The sequence below is a fragment of the Zerene cesonia genome, chromosome 8 (assembly GCF_012273895.1).
Source record: "Zerene cesonia ecotype Mississippi chromosome 8, Zerene_cesonia_1.1, whole genome shotgun sequence".
NCBI classification, from domain to species: Eukaryota; Metazoa; Arthropoda; class Insecta; order Lepidoptera; family Pieridae; genus Zerene; species Zerene cesonia.
This window is the reverse complement of record NC_052109.1, coordinates 1,329,336-1,348,307: the sequence shown is the minus strand read 5'-3', so window position 1 is coordinate 1,348,307 and position 18,972 is coordinate 1,329,336. Positions and strand designations below refer to the sequence as shown.

The following is an 18,972-nucleotide window of genomic DNA, read 5'->3' as shown; positions in this document are numbered from 1 at the left end:
AATTAATTGAACAGAATACATAATATAACAAGATTAACGAATAAATTATAATTTTTAATAAAACGGAGTAAATGATGGCATCATACACGAAATACCGATTTTCCTAGGACACTTATCATTAAAGCTTAATTTTATGGTTAGGATCTCTAAAAATCAACGCTCAAACGCTAACAACTGTACAACGAGGTTGGTAGAATAATAATATAACCTAAAAAAATAAACCGGCTTTGGCGGGAATGTGGAAAAAGCGTTATTTCTAAATAAAAGCTCAACGCGTGCTTCGCCGCGATAACAGTGTATGTACTGAGCAGGATATAAACCCTTCATGGTACTTCACCCTGATTTGGAAGAAAAAATAATGTTGCCACACTGGTTATGATTAATGCAAAATAATTGGCAAAGAAAAAACTTTTAAAGGAGAGGACAAAACAAATATGTAATACTAGTGTTACGTCCGAGCTTCATGTATGTTTCTTAATAACCTATAGTATTTATCCATTATGCACACATTCAATGGTGATAGAAGATCTAGTAGTTATTGAGATTAGCGCGTCCAAACAAAAAAAGTTTCCTTTTTTATGTTATTCTAATATCTATAATATTTAAGTTAACATGCATAGGAAAACACGCCTCAAATAATGGTGTGCAAGCTACTATAAATCTTCGGTACCCAGAATGCGTTTCTGCCAGAGTCTATTAAAGTTTAACAACTAGCAGGAAAAATTCCATCAGCGCTGGACCGTCAAATTATCTGCTAAAATTGTGGATTTTATGACTTCAGGTTGACGAACTTGAATGGTAAATGAAATTGCTATTTTGAACATCGCACAAAAACGTATAGAGTATAGTGTGCGAACCGGGTTTCGTTCGATTTTTTGCAGCTTTCCTGTACTCAGATACTAAAAATTACTAATTATTCACTTCCTCATCTTACTACAGTATGGTTTACTCAATATAAAATACTCAATACTTCTATTTTTTATTTAATTCTTTTACTACGACTTTCCAGTGGCTTCGGCCGATTACCATCATCATTATCTCACCATATTTGATATACGCGTCAAGCTATTATAGAAAACACTGCCAAAAGACATTCGTTGGCAGATGTCACATGACGTCCAACTACTGAATCTTGGACATGGCCGTTTCCACACGATGTTTTCCATTTCAAGCTGTGGTGATGATTTCCTGAACGTTCGCCTGGTCTCGAACCCCCAATTATTCAATTTAAATCCGAATTCCTCATCACTGAGCCACCACAACTGTATAAACAGTCACTGCGGAGTTACTTGCTACTTCTCTGTAGAAACCACTCTCAGACCCGGTAAATGGTAAAATTGTGGTAGGATTAAAAAGTGGTAGAAGAAGTTCAATTGAACAAATAAATGTTTTTGTAAATAAATATAGTTCATAGTGGCGTTTTTTATTGTAAGCAATTGAAATGGTCAAAGCATGTGACGAGGTCAAATCACAACGTAGGAATTTTATTGTTCTCTGTAATTATCTTGCGTGAAATTACCCGTAAAATCAAATGGGCCGAAAACAATAGTTCAGCTATAATTGGACCCTTCGTTATTTCATGTTTGCCGTCGGGACTTAAGAATCTTTTCTTAATATATTTACTGAGCATGAGGTGATATATTGTGCTCTATAACAACAATTAGACGATAGACAATACTGAATCAAAGAAAAACTAAATACATGTATTAAAATTTTTTATGAAAATGAATTTGAGTGCAAAACTAGAAATTGGTTTGATGTGTTATATTAATATGTTTTATATATTAATTGTCTATTTGTAACAATCTAAACAGCGTTGAAAAAAAAATTAATACCTAATTGAAATGTTTACATTTTAATATAGATATGACATATTACAACGTACAGAGGATATAAGCATAGTTACAAAAAATAACTGTCTTATAAATTTATAAATTTCTCATGTCAAAGTTTTAGTTGCCTCCTCAGACTTTTTGACGTGACAACGTCTTAAATTAGGTTGCGGCTCAAAGTCACTTATGAAAAAGTGTAACGCCCGGTAACGTTACGATGAGTCACCGAACTATCATCGGTCCGCCGCGCGCGCAGCACTAGAGAATTAGGCGCATTGCATCGGCGCGTGCTTATGTCTCTGTCTCTGTCTTTTTAGTAAACAAAATATATTTTCTCTAGTTAAAATTTGTGCAATTCTTATTTTCATTCAATTCCTTGTTCCTATTGTGCAATTTAATAATATTCATATCAATAAATATTAAGAGAAAAAGACGTTGTCACGTAAAATCTTCGCCCGTAAAACCGACTTTACAGGCAACCATTTTTTATGAGATTAGCTGGCATTCAAGAGCAACCTACCTGATGGTAAGCAGTGATGCAGTCTGAGATGCAGTTTGATTGATTTTTATGAAATTCACTTATAACTAAGCTGCACGTCAGTACTTCAGGACATCAAGTTGATTATTTCTCATCATCAATGCGATATCACTTTTTTAAATAATACAATTTATTAAAACATACCATTTAATGCCCGCAACCTTACCTCTGATACTCTTACAGACAAAAGACTCGACATGGAAGGTTCCAGAAAAACCTGTTTGGAAACGGTGAACGAGCATAGTTCCATTTATTTTACATAAATGTATCAGTCACGGAATCCATGCTGCGACAGTATTAGCATAACAATATCAACCTTAACGCCATTTTCCTGTGAATCATCTTTCACCGTCTGGGGGAATTTAGAGAAATATGAAGTTGCTTTAAGTAGTTGCCTCGCTTAATCCCGGGCGAAATGTATTTTCAACACAAAGGAGCACGGTGATAATTTTGTTTTTAATGCTGGATAGAGGTTTAGTTTTACAATTCATTATTTACGTATGTATGCGCAAATCTAGGATATGGTTCTATGTATTCCTTTTGGAATTAAAAAAAATATAAGATCGTAATTTTTATGAAAACGTGCAGATAACGACGATTGTGTTTCATACGGCGATTGGGGGAGTCGGATGACATTTTCTTTTTCTCATCCTTCCTAATCCATTCCTTCTTAGTCGTCAAGCCTTCCTTACCCTTTTCCCTTAATTAAAAGCCGGCAGCGCATTCGCCGAAGCCTTCAAGGATGGTGGTGATCGCTTACCATCGTGCAAAGAACCAGCAAAGAACCAGCTCGATCGCCCGCTGATGGATTAAAAAGCAATAACCCATTTAGAATATGTAATATACAAAACGACAATTCGTATCATTGTACAAAAGTTAAACATACCATAATTTGGATGCCTCCCCGTAGCGGTACCTGGAACAGATTATATTAAAATTGTAGTTTATTTATCGACTTATATATTTATATTGCATATTTACGAATCGTCAAAATAAATAGCAGCGTTCACTTCGATGTTTTTATTAACACGGCATATATTTCTCTTTGTGCTTTGAGATGCTCCTTCATACCTACGTTATAAGCAATTTAAAAACATAAATGCTATTCTGAAAAGTAGTAACTGATGCTAATCTTGGAGAACAGATCTTGGAAACAGATTAATTCTCACATGTATAAAAATACAACTGCTAATACAAGAAGGAAAAATATGTATAAATGGAATGATCTAGCTCAATATATCCTATACATCCAGTTACATAAACATCCCATATTAACTCTCAGGAATCAAACTATAAATAAACAGGAAATACGTACGGGGGAACGTAATTAATTTTCAAGGCTACGGAATAGGAGATAAGATTAATAATTCAGTGTTCGGAAACACATTGGTTTAATCGAGTCATGAATAATTTAATTTCAACGTAACACCACTTAGGATTTTCGGGTGTCACTAACACATTAATCAGATGAACGAACAGCGTGATTTCAAATGAATAATCTTATAAATATTGTTCTTGAATGAATAATCTTATAAGTACTGAAAGACACTGTAGTTTAGACGTGCATATGTGCCCAGTTACAAATAAGTCATTATATATATAATTATTTAACATAATTTATAAAAACAATATATCTTTTGATAATTAAGACAGAAATTTTCAAATGTTACATTGATTGATGCATTAAAAAAAATGTCCTAAAACAAACACCTATCACAAAAGTTTTAAGATGCATCAAATGCATATTTTTTATGTTTTCAATTGCATTAAATAAAATAGGAAATTATATAGTATATCACTAAAAAACGTAACCACTTTCAAATTATCAGAACTAAACGAAATTCAAATGAGCCAAATTTAGGGCACAAGCCTTTAAATGAAAAATAATTAATCATGAAAATCGGTTCATCCAACAAACAGTAATGAGATAGTAACCACAAAAAATATAGTCGAATAACCTCCTCCTTTCCGAAGTCGGTTGAAAATTGATTCTCATAAAATCTTAAAAATTCCGCACCCATTTCTCCTAAATCTATACAGAGCTTCACCAACAAAACATCTAAATATTTAACGGTCCAAAATTGCACTAGAAAATTTAAAGCTATACGCCGTAGCGTCCGGGTGGTCTACAAAATTCAGTCAATTTCCCGTCCAAACCACTAACACCATGTGTCGATCTATTTGATCCTGGGAAAGCCACGCTTGACTGCTAAAGGAACTACGTTTATTGAGGATTGGCGCAATCATAAAGTTGTGCTAATCCATCTTTCTGTTTAATATGCTTAAAACAGAAAACAGAAGCCAACAAGTTAATGCACCTATATCTGTATACTTATAATGAAAGCTATAGCATTTTTGTTTAATGGTTACCAATAAAAGATTTGGAAGAGGCTAGTTGTAGTGAAAAATTAAAGATTTAACATGCCTACATAGACGCATACCGTAACAAATTAATAAATCCGTTTCACGCTACTTATAATTTATTACGCGTTATTTCTGAGTATATTATAAATCCATCTATGTGAAACCATTCGATTGGCTTAGGTTACGTAAATAAATCATTTAAAAATTACACATACATATTATGAGTCCCGATTGTAGAGGTCTGCCGATTCGCAACCTGCACCTAAAGGATGTTTGGGAAGAGTAAATTCTCGTCATAATACATAACTGAGCAAGATTGTCAAACGAAAAATAGTGCATTTAATTACAAGCAAATGTAGCTGATCACAAATCGTACAATACAATCTTACAACGGCATATACAATAGTATACAGACATATGAATAAAAAAGCATCACTGTCATCCGAGTCCCGATACTATATAACACCTAAAATTTCCCCAAACTAAATATAATATTTGTATCTCAAATTTCACATTCACCCTCCCTGACCTATTTAATTTCATCTCAAATCATTGATTCGATAACGAATCATAATAATTAACCAATAATTAATCTGATGTTGAAACATATCGCTAAATCCGAGAACCTATTAGCGTCTAACTAAACTCTCATAGTAGCTGTTTAACTAGTTAGTCTAATTAAGTTGTTATAGTTAAATTTGCATTTAAAAACTTTGCCGTAAGCTTGAGTTCTTGGTGCGAACGCCACTAGTCCTGGGAAACACTTTATTTGAGTATTTGAATGATTTACGATTGAGCATTTGCATGTATTTTTTCACTGTTAAAGAAAACATTAGTTTTATTGTAATAAGGATGTACTGCTATTCTACACAGCCTAATAATTGATGTACCTATAGACAGTTGATAGCCAGTCACAAACACTATAAACAAAGTGAGCGTTGTTGGGTGGAACATTGAACCAAAAACGTTTGAACATCAAGGCAGAACTTCTTACGATTGACAATTTAAATTAACACCTTATTTCGTAGCAGTAACATTCGAAGTGCATTGTATCGCTTATTAGAAAATTCTGCTTAATACACGCGTAGGCAGGATTTGACTTCATACAATTTTTGAGCGTATGGTTGTATATTGTACTTTAGGGCATATTATTTTTCTCAAAGGGCAGAAGGATAAAAGACATAGTTTCTTACAGTTCCTTACATGGTTATTACTGAAAAACTGCGTCAACCATAAATGCCTCCACGGAAATATATGTGAAATACAAAGTTTGTATTACTTTTTCTAAACTATTACTTTTTCGTATCATAATGTTGAAAGATATTGCTGAAAAAAATGATTCTAACAATTTTATTGAAAAACTACAATGATATCATCTAGGTAAAAGTGCTGTTCTCATTTGAATATACCTTCCTCCCATCGTGAGTGCGCGACAAACACGCACCCCTTTAATATTAAAGAGGAAGCGTGTTCAAGTTCGTGATGAAGCGTAAGCAGATATAATTGGTGTTGCCTGCGGCATCACTACCGACAGCTAAAAGCAGGCTGAAGTGGAATATATGGAAATAGGTATAAAGGGATAACTTTCTAGCTTTGATGCTCGTGCTGATATGACGAATGATAAACATTTAATTTTTTCTGGTTTTATAATCAATATAGACAGATAATGCAAAAAAAATGAAACCAATTTGTCTGTCAAACAAATGATAATTTCAGTAGACACATAGGAAAACAATTTTCATTATTCAATCTCATAAAAATACAGATCACGTCGCTCTAATAAAACCTTTATAACAACTCCGGCGTTTAAATTTGGAAAACACGACTTTCATATTTTATAAATTCGGAAACTCGAGGCCCGAGGCGATTGCCAAGAAATTCTCACAGACCAATCGGATTCGGTTCCAAATTCAAAATCCGGTCGTCAGTTGACTCGTCGGAAACACCCAAACGGACGCCAGATACCGTTAAAAGCTGATTTCGACATTCCGATTTCAAAATTTAGAATTGTTCGCTTTTTAATGTTGGCAGTGATTGTGTTTTGTGCGCAATTTTCTTGGCAAAAAGTTGAATCTTAGGATTTATAAATTTCTTGTATATGCATTAAAAATAGAATTAATTTCAATAAATTCGTTACAGATACGTAATGGATGACATGACTATGTTGAAGTCACATATTTAAAGTAAGTTGCATAGTTTTATATAAGCTAGAAAACATTTAAAGTTGTTATATTTTTGTACAGTTTAGAGTTAAAGTATCTTACTACTTTTGATAACTAAATGCCACTGCGCACAACATGACACTGCGCCGTTGCCACACTTCTTTTTCACGGGTTAGTGAGTCATCATTAACAAGCTTTTGCCCGGGGCTTCGCACGCGTTAATTCGGAGTAGTTTAATAGATGTTCTTATACATATGAACCTTTTGAATCACTCTATCTATTAAAAAAAAATGGTTGCCTATAAAGTCGGTTTTACGGGCGAAGATTTTACGTGACAAATGTGATTTTACTAAAAAGACAGAGACAGAGACACAAGCACGCGCCGATTCAATGCGCCTAATTCTCTAGTGCTGCGCGCGCGGCGGACCGATCATAGTTCGGTGACTCATAGTAACGTTACCGGGCGTTACACTTTTTCATGAGTGACTCCGAGCCGCCACCTAATTTAAGACGTTGTCACGTCAAAAAACATCAAAATCCGTTGCGTAGTTCTAAAGATTTAACCATACATAGGGATATAGGAACAGAGAAAGCGACTTTGTCTTATACTATGAAGTGATGAACTGTTTTCTGTCTATTTTTACACTCTACTTAAGCCTTGGAATATATAAATCGTTATGGTTTTCTTTGTAATCGTAAAACTCGTGGATAATAGATACGAAACGTAACAGAAACAATAACAATAATAAATCTCCTAAAGTTATAGGAAAATTAAAAGCAAGAAAACAAATAAGGAAGAATAAAAGGGAATTCCTTCGAAGTGAAAACATCAATTTTAATTAAAACAAACAGACGCCTTAATGTATATAAAGTTGATAACTTTAAGGGAAATAACTTTGAAACTTGGTACAAATCGCTTTTTATGGTACGAATATAACTTCATCGTACTATATTTTTTTAAACGACTTCAAAAAGATACGGTTCATTATTGATATATTGCTATCTCATAATATTATATCTATTCTATTCCTATAACAGACAAAAATACATTTAATGCTTATAGATACTTAAAGATTGGATGGGATACCGTAGATATGTGATTATTATTTATTTTAGCTCAAATTCTATGTACCAATAGTATATAATAATAATAATCTGTTTCTACATTAAATCCGTTTAACACATATTTTTATCAAGTCTTTGTAAGAAATCACAGTAATATTATAATGTGAAAGTTTGTTTATTTGAATGTTTGTCCCTTAATCGTGAAACTACTTCACTATATATATATATATTGTCATATTACTGTATTTTATACGTATTGTATAAAACATAGTATTATGATAATATTTTTTTTTTATATTTTATAATAGAAAATACATTTTTACATAAATCAAGCATACCAAAAACCGCAAAGAAATTAAAACGTATTTATGAAAAATAATTACATCGGATCAAATTACAAATCGAAAGAGAAATAAAAAAAGTGGAATCGAAAACCTCCTGCTTGTTTGAAATCTGAATACTTTTTCATTATTTGGGTTATTTAGGAAATTATTATTTAAATGTGAGAAAATTTAATTACTGACAACATTAAATATAATCTTTATACGTTTTTAAAAAAATGCTTCATGATTATTATTTTTCCTGTCGTTCTTAGTATCAATGTACGTATATTACTATTTAATTTATTATATTTTATTTTCTTGTTATGTATGTAGCTATTAACATCTATATTTGTGTATATATATATATATATATATATATATATATATATATTATTATATACGTATTTTTATATACTCTTTATGCTCTTCCCTACTCCTATCCTCTACTTTAACTTCTCTCAGTGCAACCGGTTGTCTGGAAGAAATCGCTATTTAGCGATAATACCGCCATTTGTTATAATGTCACCTAGAATAAGTCTCAATTTGTAATTTTTCCAGAGCAATAAAGTATAATAAATAAATAAATAAATAAATCCTAATAAAATATACAAATAAAATAATCAATAGGCCTGAATTAGGGATTCATGTTTTCGAAACAGGGATTATATTTACATATGAAGATCAGCTGTCATGTGGTAAAGGAATGCCGTGTGAGGGGTACTAAGAAAGATGCATTTATATATCTACAAACATTAAAAAGTATGAGAATATATTAACTTGTTCTATATCATATGTAATACGCAGCAATATAATCACGCAACTTCCAGAGTTTCGATAGTTCTAGAAACGCTTACACATCATCCAAACTTCATAATCTACCAAACGCATTTACCACAAGTTTCCACAACCACATCGATCAAAACAATCACACGCAAAGACAGATTACGGTATTAAAAATCACACTCCATAGAATAAGCGCGGTCCCCGCGGAGCAGTCGAAAATAAAATAAAAAAAAAAGAGAAAAACTTTTTCCCATCCATCACGGTTTCAAAGCTTTTGTAGGCACAACGAACGATTTTAATAGGGCCTGCATGAACGACAGAGATTCATCGTACCCGCTGGGAGCTGCGATGATAATAAATTTAGAACCCAATAAATCCGATTCTTTTGTTTTCGCATTCATTGTGCTGTGATCGAAATGTTTTGTTAATATTTTAATGGACGCTGTTAGCTCTGCGACGGATCGGTAACTATTATATTGTACAGAACTGGGCTGAGCGCAGCGACCCACAGTTTTGCCGCGAGTTTGCGCCGCTTTTGGGTCGATTTAAACGATGCAAAAATACAAAATGCGACTCGGTGAACACAAAAACATTAAACAAGACGAAAATACCCAGTTAACAGGAAATGCTCGCAGCACTCCACTGTTTTTCAATCATGGGGATTAACCTTAATCCTCTGAGATCAAAAATCCTAACGTGAACACGGATGAACAATTGAATAGCGATTTTTCAAACGCTATCTGTTATATATCTTGTTAAAACTTTATAAGTAACCTAAGACACGATTTAGCTAAGTTCTAATAAAGGGTGAATATGGTGAAGATTACATTTCCGCAGCGTTCCTCAAAAAACAATTAATATCATCTATAGTAAACACACATGTGAATAATGTAAATTTATTACAAGATCTGTACACACAACCGCAGCCGCGGCAAAATAGGAACACAAGCGAAACACGAGCGTACTGATAGATGCTGGCAAACAGAGATTAGTACGAGAACAAGTATTAAGTGTATAAACTTGATGAAGTTGCAGAGTGGAGTAAACAAAATGCGACGGGTTGGGGCCAGATGCGGATTCACGTTTGGCGACCTGGCCCTTGGACGGTATTTTATAATTCTAACATTTTTTAAGCCTTTGTGGAGAAAAGGTTAGTATTTATAATATAACTTTATTAAGTTTTTTGTTGTTTTATTAAGAGCAATAAAGAATTAATAAATAAAATAAATAAATAAATGAAAGTCACTAATCCCTGCTGAATATTATAAATGCGGTATTAACTCTATCTATCTGTCTCTTCTTCACAAACTGCATTGATTTGAGTGGACTTTGGTACATATATATTTTGACACTTGAAAAAGGGCATCACGTTTTATATTAGAAATGTGTTGTGCTGGCTATCAGATAAATGAATAAGTATGGTTAAATAGAATTTTTATACAATTTTTAAACACTCAAGGAAAACATCGTGCGGAAACCGGCACGTCGAAGAAACAAAAGTTCGACGACATGTGATATACGCTGATGATGATGATGATTAATAGAATTTAAAGCACTTCACTACATTTCGGTAGTCAATCAGTTTTTCTCTTTTTACTTCTTTCATGTTACTATTTTACTTAAGTTTGTCGCCCAATTCCAGTCCCGCGCATACAGTACTAAATCCGTCTCTGGATAACACTCATCACTCCGGTTGCACAATAGATAACTTCGTAAGCTTCTTATAGACTTAAGAATCGAAAATAGCTGCAACTACTCTAGAATTTTTTCAACAATTCAGAAAACATCATGAAAACCTGCATTTATTTTAGACACTACAAATAGACAATTACTGAAAAACGTTCAGAGAAATCAAAAAATTCTATTATCAGGTGGGATTTGAACCCGAGTGTTTTTCCGTACCGTGGCAGCACCTAGCCTATCGCCCAGCCATGATCTCACCTAGTAATTGAATAGCTTCTATTCTTTCTGAATATCATCTTTTCTATTGTTGAAATATTTTCCAATTTCATTTGATGAAGGTTTCCAGCAACATTAATATTCAACTGTTGCTCAAAAATTATAATTTGCTAGCTGTAAATCGCGGCGTCATTCGAGTAATACCCCGGGTATAAAAAGCCTTTGTGCCAATCTAGACTACAATCTATCTCTGTGCTCAATTTCATACAGATAAATTAAGCTATTTTCGCGTGAAATAGTTTCATCCATCCATCCATTCTTACAAACTTTCGCGTTTATTATATTAACAGGTTTGAGGCATGATACACACGCGACACGATTCCTACATAATACAGGTTTACAGACAAATACAGCGGAATAGGCGCATCAATTGAACACATCGCTGAGCTAGCATGAGAGCGTTGTAGCGATACACAGTTGACTAGAAAGCGCCTTTCAGGATGCGGTGACGCTAAAAGCAATTCTGTATTCGCATTCGGGGTGTACTGCGGAATTGAACACCCTAGATGGCGCTGTTTGTTTACCCCAACTGAATTGAATCGAATGTTTGTTCCATTATAAATTTGCAAGTGATTACGACGCGGGGTTTTTAAATTTGGAAGCTTCTTGTGAATCCGAGACTTGATGTTTGAATTTCGAATTTCGAATTTGGAATGACAATGACAGCTTGATTGGCGCAGTAATTAATAATATTGGCGGAGTTCCTTTAGTTTGAGCTGTTAATTAAGAGAATAAAAATTTGTAATTCCCCGTGCAAAGGATAGATTGTGATCTCCATTGCTGGAATCTGCATTTATATCAAAATATATCATTATAATTAAAAATAATTTATCGTTATTCACAGGTCAGGTCAGTTTCTTAATTATGTTACAATATTTGTTTGCCTTGGGTAGAAATAACTTTGTATGAATATAAAAACTTACATTACATAGTTTTGTTATTTTGACGCCGATGCAATACAGACGACATATTGAAGAAAAAGAAAGAAAAAGAAACGTTTCTATCAGGGACAACGTAATACACAAATAAAAATTAACAAAAAAATGATTAAATAAATATAAAATAACAACATTACTTTACAAAAATACATATACAATAAGATGTTAATGTATTATTAAATTTTGCACATTCAATTTCAACTTTGCAATGTCCTTGCTACTAATATTATAAATCCGAAAGTTTGTGAGGATAGATGTATGTGTATGTGCATATTTGTTACTCTTTCACGCAAAAACTACTGAACCGATTGCCATGAAATTGGCTACGTAGATAGCTGGACAACTGGAATAACACACAGGGTTCTTTTCATCCCGATATTGCTACGGGATACAGACGAACGCCGGTGAAACCGCGGGGCGCAGCTATTGTACACTAATATTATAAAGAGGGATAATTTGTTTGTTTGTTTGTAATGGATAAACTTTATAACTACTGGACCGATTTTAAAAATTCTTTCACCATTAGAAAGCTGCAACTTCGCTGAATGACATAGGCTATATATCTACCCCGAGCAAAGTCGGGGCGAACAGCTAGTTAAGTATAAATCTTTAGCTTCTAGGATAATTTACAGTAGTTTATTAAACAAGTTACTTTGTAACCCAGTCCACGATACAAGACGTAAATTAAAGTAATTCGATTCCCTTTGATAGTGAGATCTTCAGAAATTCTCAATTCAATACGACCTCATTTGCTCATTGATTAATTTAAAGATAGCCTTTCATAATTATTGAATATAAATTATTAATATGTAATTATCTGACATGTCTCAGACATGACATTAGATGGTTATCGTCATGTGAGAGTGATTCTCAAAGTGATTCAGTGATAAGATAAAATTTATCTGTACAACTAGGCAACTAGCTGCGCCCCGCGTTTCACCCGCGTAAGCCTGTATCCCTTAGGAATATCGGGATAAAAAGTTGCCCATGTTTATTCCAGATGTCCAGCTATCTACGTACCAAATTTCATTGCAATCGGTTCAGTAGTTTTTTCGTGAAAGAGTAATAAACATCCATATATACATACAACCATTCATACTTACAAAGTTTCTCGTTTATATTATTAGTAGGATAGGATAAAAAACGAGTATTATAATTTGTAAAGTCGGTATAATCTAGATATTTTTGTACCAAATCCGACTCCTTTCCGACGTTTTTCTTTACCATTTCAAAAATTCTATAATAATGTAATTCTTCTAGTTATCTATATATTTTATGTTATTTTACTTTTTTCACATTGTACATTAAGAGATTCAGAAGTCAATTCATGTCACTGTATCATATTGTGCCTCTCACAAGCAATAATACGCAAATAATTGTCCACGAATGAATTATGGAGCTCAGTTAATACCCTGGAAATAACAAAAACGGCATTTTTTGCCAAGAACAACCCTCCTGTCAATAATCTGTCATCTTCGGTGCTCCCAGGCACATTCGATGAAGATACCTTATTACCTACCAAGAAAAGGGCATATCATTTTCTCAAAGGCTGGCGACACATTCGCGATGCCCCTAACATCGCGAGTGCTTATGGGAGGCGGACGTCACATTCCACCTGCTAGTTTGCCAGCTACGCGATAAAAAAAAAACAAAAAATCCACAAAAAATATGTTCACACATCAACATCAGTGGCCTTTCGAAGTGATCAAGTTCCCGGGCGTTTTGCGAAACCGAAATGGGACAACATCCGGCCTTTGAGATCAGATGTTTGTTAATTAACAAGTAATTTTGGGTTACTTCACTATACGGTACGCTTCGAGAGATATACATCATTAGCTTAATGAATTTGTTTGATTAAATATACTAAAAATTATGTTACTTTTGACGAATTAAATCGTGGCCATTAGGCAATCTTAATAGAATTTCTGGAACTGTATGTAAATTGTTAGAAAATTTAGATTTTATAATAAAGAAAATAATGTATTAACTGCATGTAATAAGTTGCATATTTACTATTTAATAACCTGAGATTTTATATTAAAGATGAAGCAATTTCTCAACTTAATCCTTTAAACTTGAAGTTGTTTATAAGAAAAAGTTAAATATTTGTTTCGGTTATCTCACATGATAACGCGTTGTCCACGTATTCAACGGCAGTAAAGTAGTTAAGTATGAAAATATTAATTTGCACAAACAACTATAAAGTATCAATTTAATTTTTTTATATATTTGAATATTTCATATTTGAAATAATCATTATGAAGCGGTAGTTGAGACTTGGAGACGTAGCCTTCAATGCAAACATCAACCATCAATGACATTGCGATTAATTAAATTTATATATTTTCATTATATAACATTAAATACACAACAATAAACCGTTGCGCCAGCTCAAAACTGATATACTTCTTTTCTATAATTTTTGCAAAAATTTGATTGGAATCCATTTCTAAAACAAAAGCTTTAATCCAACTAAAATCATTTTTGTTAAATTCAAAACCATGACAACAACCATTTGAACCAGTATTTCAAACTAAGAAACAAACATTTCATCTTAATTTTATTGAGTATAGATTTATTTGTGTAATTGGAACTGCAATATTGCATTATTGCTATAGTTTCCGAGTAATATCCTCAAATGCATATTATGTATGTATAATGGAGCATTTCTGCGAATCAATTAGTCAGCATGTTGTATGTAATATATGAAACATGAGATACATTCGATAATATTTTAATTGACCTTTTAATATCATCATTTTTAAATATGAGATTGGCATATTTCAATATTAAAATTTTGACGTGACAACGTCTTAAATTAGGTTGCGGCTCGGAGTCACTCATGAAAAAGTATAACGCCCGGTAACGTTACGAAGAGTCACCGAACTATGATCGGTCCGCCGCGCGCGCAGCACTAGAGAATTAGGCGCATTGAATCGGCGCGTGCTTGTGTCTCTGTCTCTGTCTTTCTCGAGCGTTCTTGGCGTTGTCACGTAAAATCTTCGCCCGTAAAACCGACTTCACAGGCAACCATTTTTTACCTTTATTTTAATCCATACTGATATTACAAATATAAAAACCTATATGTATGCCTCCTCTAAATGATTTTTTTTCTATTCTTTCAAAATTTCTCACTAACCTATATATAACACTAGCTGCGCCTGGCGGTTTCACCCGCGTAAGTCAGTATCCCGTAGGAATATCGGGATAAAAAGTAGCGCATATGTTATTCCAGTTGTCCAGCTGTCTACGTACCAAATTTCATTGCAACCGTATTCAGTAGTTTTTGTGTGAAAGAGCAACAAACACACACACATCCTTACAAACTTTCGCATTTATAATATTAGTAGGATAGGATAGGATTAGTAGGATAGGATGTCTGAAACGTCATCACACCTCAAATCTAAACCATCTATAAACGAAACGCTTGATAACCTCAATAAGCATAATAAACTTCAAGCTAATATAATAAAAAGGAGGTCTAGTGTAGTATTACTTCACTCGCATAAAGTCGCAGCGATAGCTAACAGACATACAACAGTTTGTACGAGCACGCAAAGCCGCCCCACATAAGCTGAAGATTTGAAATTATACAATAAATTTCGTCTCCACGTTTTATGCGTCCCGCGTCACCGATAAAGAAACTCACGTACGTCCCAACCCTCTGTTAAACACGACAAAAACTCGTCAACTTGTGGGTTAATTCGGAAAAATTGTATTCGGCCGTCACGATGGATTGTTGCTTTTTGTTTGCGAAGAAAAAATTGTGCCGGCATTTAGTGGCACCTTTATTATGAATATAAATTGCTGTTGACGGGCGATAAGTCGAGTCTTTTTTGGACGGAGATTAGACATTTCGTATGATATGTGTTGTATTGTATTGCTTTGAATGTGTGTAAGAATTGGATAAATGGATAAATACACATTACAAGCAGTGGTGGCTCAGTGGTGAGAACCTCGGACTTCAAAATTGATAAGTCGGGGTTCGAGACCGGGCGAGCATGCAGGAAATAAATTGATTTTTCAACTTATTTGCACATGTGGATAACATCACCTCTGCTTAAAACGGTGAAAGAACAGAACCAGAACATAACCTTGTATTGGGCATTGCCATGATGTTCTACAGCAATAATAATTCTAATGTAGAAATATGCACGATTAATTGATCACTTGAAAACGCCCCTTTTGAAAAAAAAACAAAATCAAATGAAACTTCTATTTTAGTTTGATACAAAAATCTGAGTCTAACTCCTGGTTTTTTATAGTTATTGAAACGACAAATATATGTGAATAATAATGAATTCTACCATAAAAAAACCTAGATAAATCTGCCTCAAACACACAATGAATAAGGTCTAAATTCCAACTCCCGCTAAAGCAACCTTATTAAAATTTGCTCCATATTCGCAAGACTCGTGTCTCTCCAAACTAGGTGCCTGTTTTACAAAGCAATTTACATAAAGGGTGACGGTGCATACAAGCCGGGGTTACAGAGGGCAAATTATATTGTTTATTGTGCTATCTTTATTTATTTAAGGTTCTTGTTAGAATGAAATTATGACTTAAACGGATTTTCTTTCTTGGTCAATGTATTATTATTTCTTTTTTTTATTTGAGTCTGTGTTTAAGTAATTTATGTATTTATTGCTATATGTGGATAATTATGTATATGTATAAAAACATGTTTTTTAGTACACATTATTTTTTTAATAATTAATTTATTGCGTTGTTTTGCAACTGTGAGTCGGAACAACTTAGGATCTAGTTGAAAACCAGCGCCAGGCCAACGCCTGGCACAAGCTGAACTAGATCCGTTTTGGTGGTACTGTGGGATATGTTATTATTACACTTTTTTGCTATTATTATAAATTTTAATTTTTTAAGTCATCTGTATTTCGTGTTCGTGTTTCTTGTGACATTGTCGCCATATAAATGTTTTTTCTTTCTTTCTTTCTAAAATTAACTATGACAAAAAGCTTGAATAATTACAGCCTAAATTTAAAAATTTAAACCAAGTTTGTCTACATATGTCTTAAAGGTAATGGATCTGTATGTTCGGAACTTTGATACTTCAGCTAATGCATTGACTGCTACTGCAAAGTTTTGATTAATCTGTGAGCAAGGCCCATAGTACCAGAAAGCGCCCCAGAAGAAATCACTTTCATAACAAATAGTAGTAAAACGAAACACAATGTCAATATAAGTACCGTCACGCACATTAGAATTAACCAATTTACAATTCCTTGTTTATCCTATCCCATCCTACTTCCTACTAATATTATAAATGCGAAAGTTTGTATGGATGTGTGTATGTTTATTACTCTTTCACGATTACAATGAAATTTGATACGTAGAGAGCTGGACAACTGGAATAACACATAGGCAACATTTTATCCCGATATTCCTACGGGATATAGACTTACGCGGGTGAAACCGCGGGGCGCAGCTAGTAGATGAATATTTTTGCTTGTGAATTTTATTCTCAAAGAAACGAGCATACGTGTTTCCGCTGGCAAGCGACAAGCGGGGCCCATAAACTTGTCAAGGGTTGCTTTCATACTGTATACACTATCTGCACTCATAACTAGCTTTCCCACCGAACTGTACCTCTGTATTCAGTTCGTATAATCGCACTACACACGTTTTGCTTCCAGATTTTGTGCTTAATGATACCGTTATGTATGCATACCGTAATCATGGATGATGGGTGCTGGGGATCTATATTAAGGGTAGCTACTGATAGCTACCGCGCCTACAGTGGTTCAAATAATTATAACCATATAAATAATTCACAGACAGTTAATATGCACGATAATAAAGATCAAAATATCGATACATATTTTCGTTACCTATTTTCTTATAATTGCTAACCGCGAAATATTTATTTTAAGTATAACGCTATAGCAGATATAAATCGTGATAAAGTAAATCATTTCATATTATTATTAAACAATATTATTGTCATGCGATTGGATAAAGCTTTGATAATAATAATTAGTGATTAACGCTGAGATAAGAGGGCCTTTAATTGGACTAATTAAGTATGTAATTATGCGAGATAGCTTGTTACATACAGGCCACTGATTCTTCATATTACCGTGTGGAAATTCTGTATTAATGATGAACTAATTTCCTTAGTTTTATTATTGAAAAGGTCATATTTATTGAAAGTAATTTAAGTATTCCTTCTTGTAATAATAGAAGGATTAGATTAATCAATTTAGATTTGGTTTAAGTCATGAAAATAGCTAGCAAGCAAGCAAAATTGCAGATGCTGCTAGAGTCTTGAAGTCTTTATAGTTGTTAGGCCAAAAAAGTCCTACAGTCAAGATTGATCAAGTCTGCTTACTCGCTGGCAATAACAAATTGTATTTCTATAACTTACGGCGATTGGTCACAAACGAATTGGTTATCACATTCATCACATTATTAATATTATAATGTGAAAGTTTGTTTGTTTGGATATTTGTCCGTCAATCTCACTGAAACCACTAAATGGTTTTTAATCGAATTTGGTATACAGACAGGATATGACTTGACTTGGGTGATACAATTCTTTTATCCCGAAAACAGTCTTGATATCCGGGTGGAGCCGGGACGAGCGTTCAGTCAATTATAAAATTTAGCTCCAACACTCAAATACAAAAATACTCTATCCTTTAAAACCGAATCATGCAAAAAGATCTCTACGGGAAAAACATCTTGCGATTTCACGAGCCTCCATCGGGAGGATCGTAAAGTGAACCTCGTGGTCAGTGAATGATACTATAAAATGTAACAGTTCCTAGTTTATTGTCTGGGAATAAAAAGTGCGGATAAGTTCTGTGAACGTTTAGTAATATTCGATCCAGATCTAGTGCTCGTTGCGAAAGAAAATTCTAGTCAAAGAAATAAAGAGGTAAGAGCTTTATATGTAATTTTGGCCACAGGTCAGTTCATTCTGATATAAAAACGGAATAGAAGTAAATATAAGATAGCTGCTCCACTCGGATAGGACTTATTTGGGCT

General features: G+C 33.6%; 1 protein-coding gene across 1 annotated transcript in view; it reads right to left on the bottom strand.

Annotated features, from left to right (window-relative positions):
• LOC119828690 (protein turtle-like) overlaps positions 1 to 18,972 on the bottom strand; it is a gene marked incomplete at its 3' end in the record, with an annotated part of 230,084 nt that overhangs the window by 109,091 nt on the left and 102,021 nt on the right. The window contains exon 3 of the mRNA XM_038350930.1: positions 3,257 to 3,286. Within this exon, the coding sequence (XP_038206858.1) occupies positions 3,257 to 3,286 (30 nt within the window). The remainder of the gene's footprint in view (positions 1 to 3,256; positions 3,287 to 18,972) is intronic.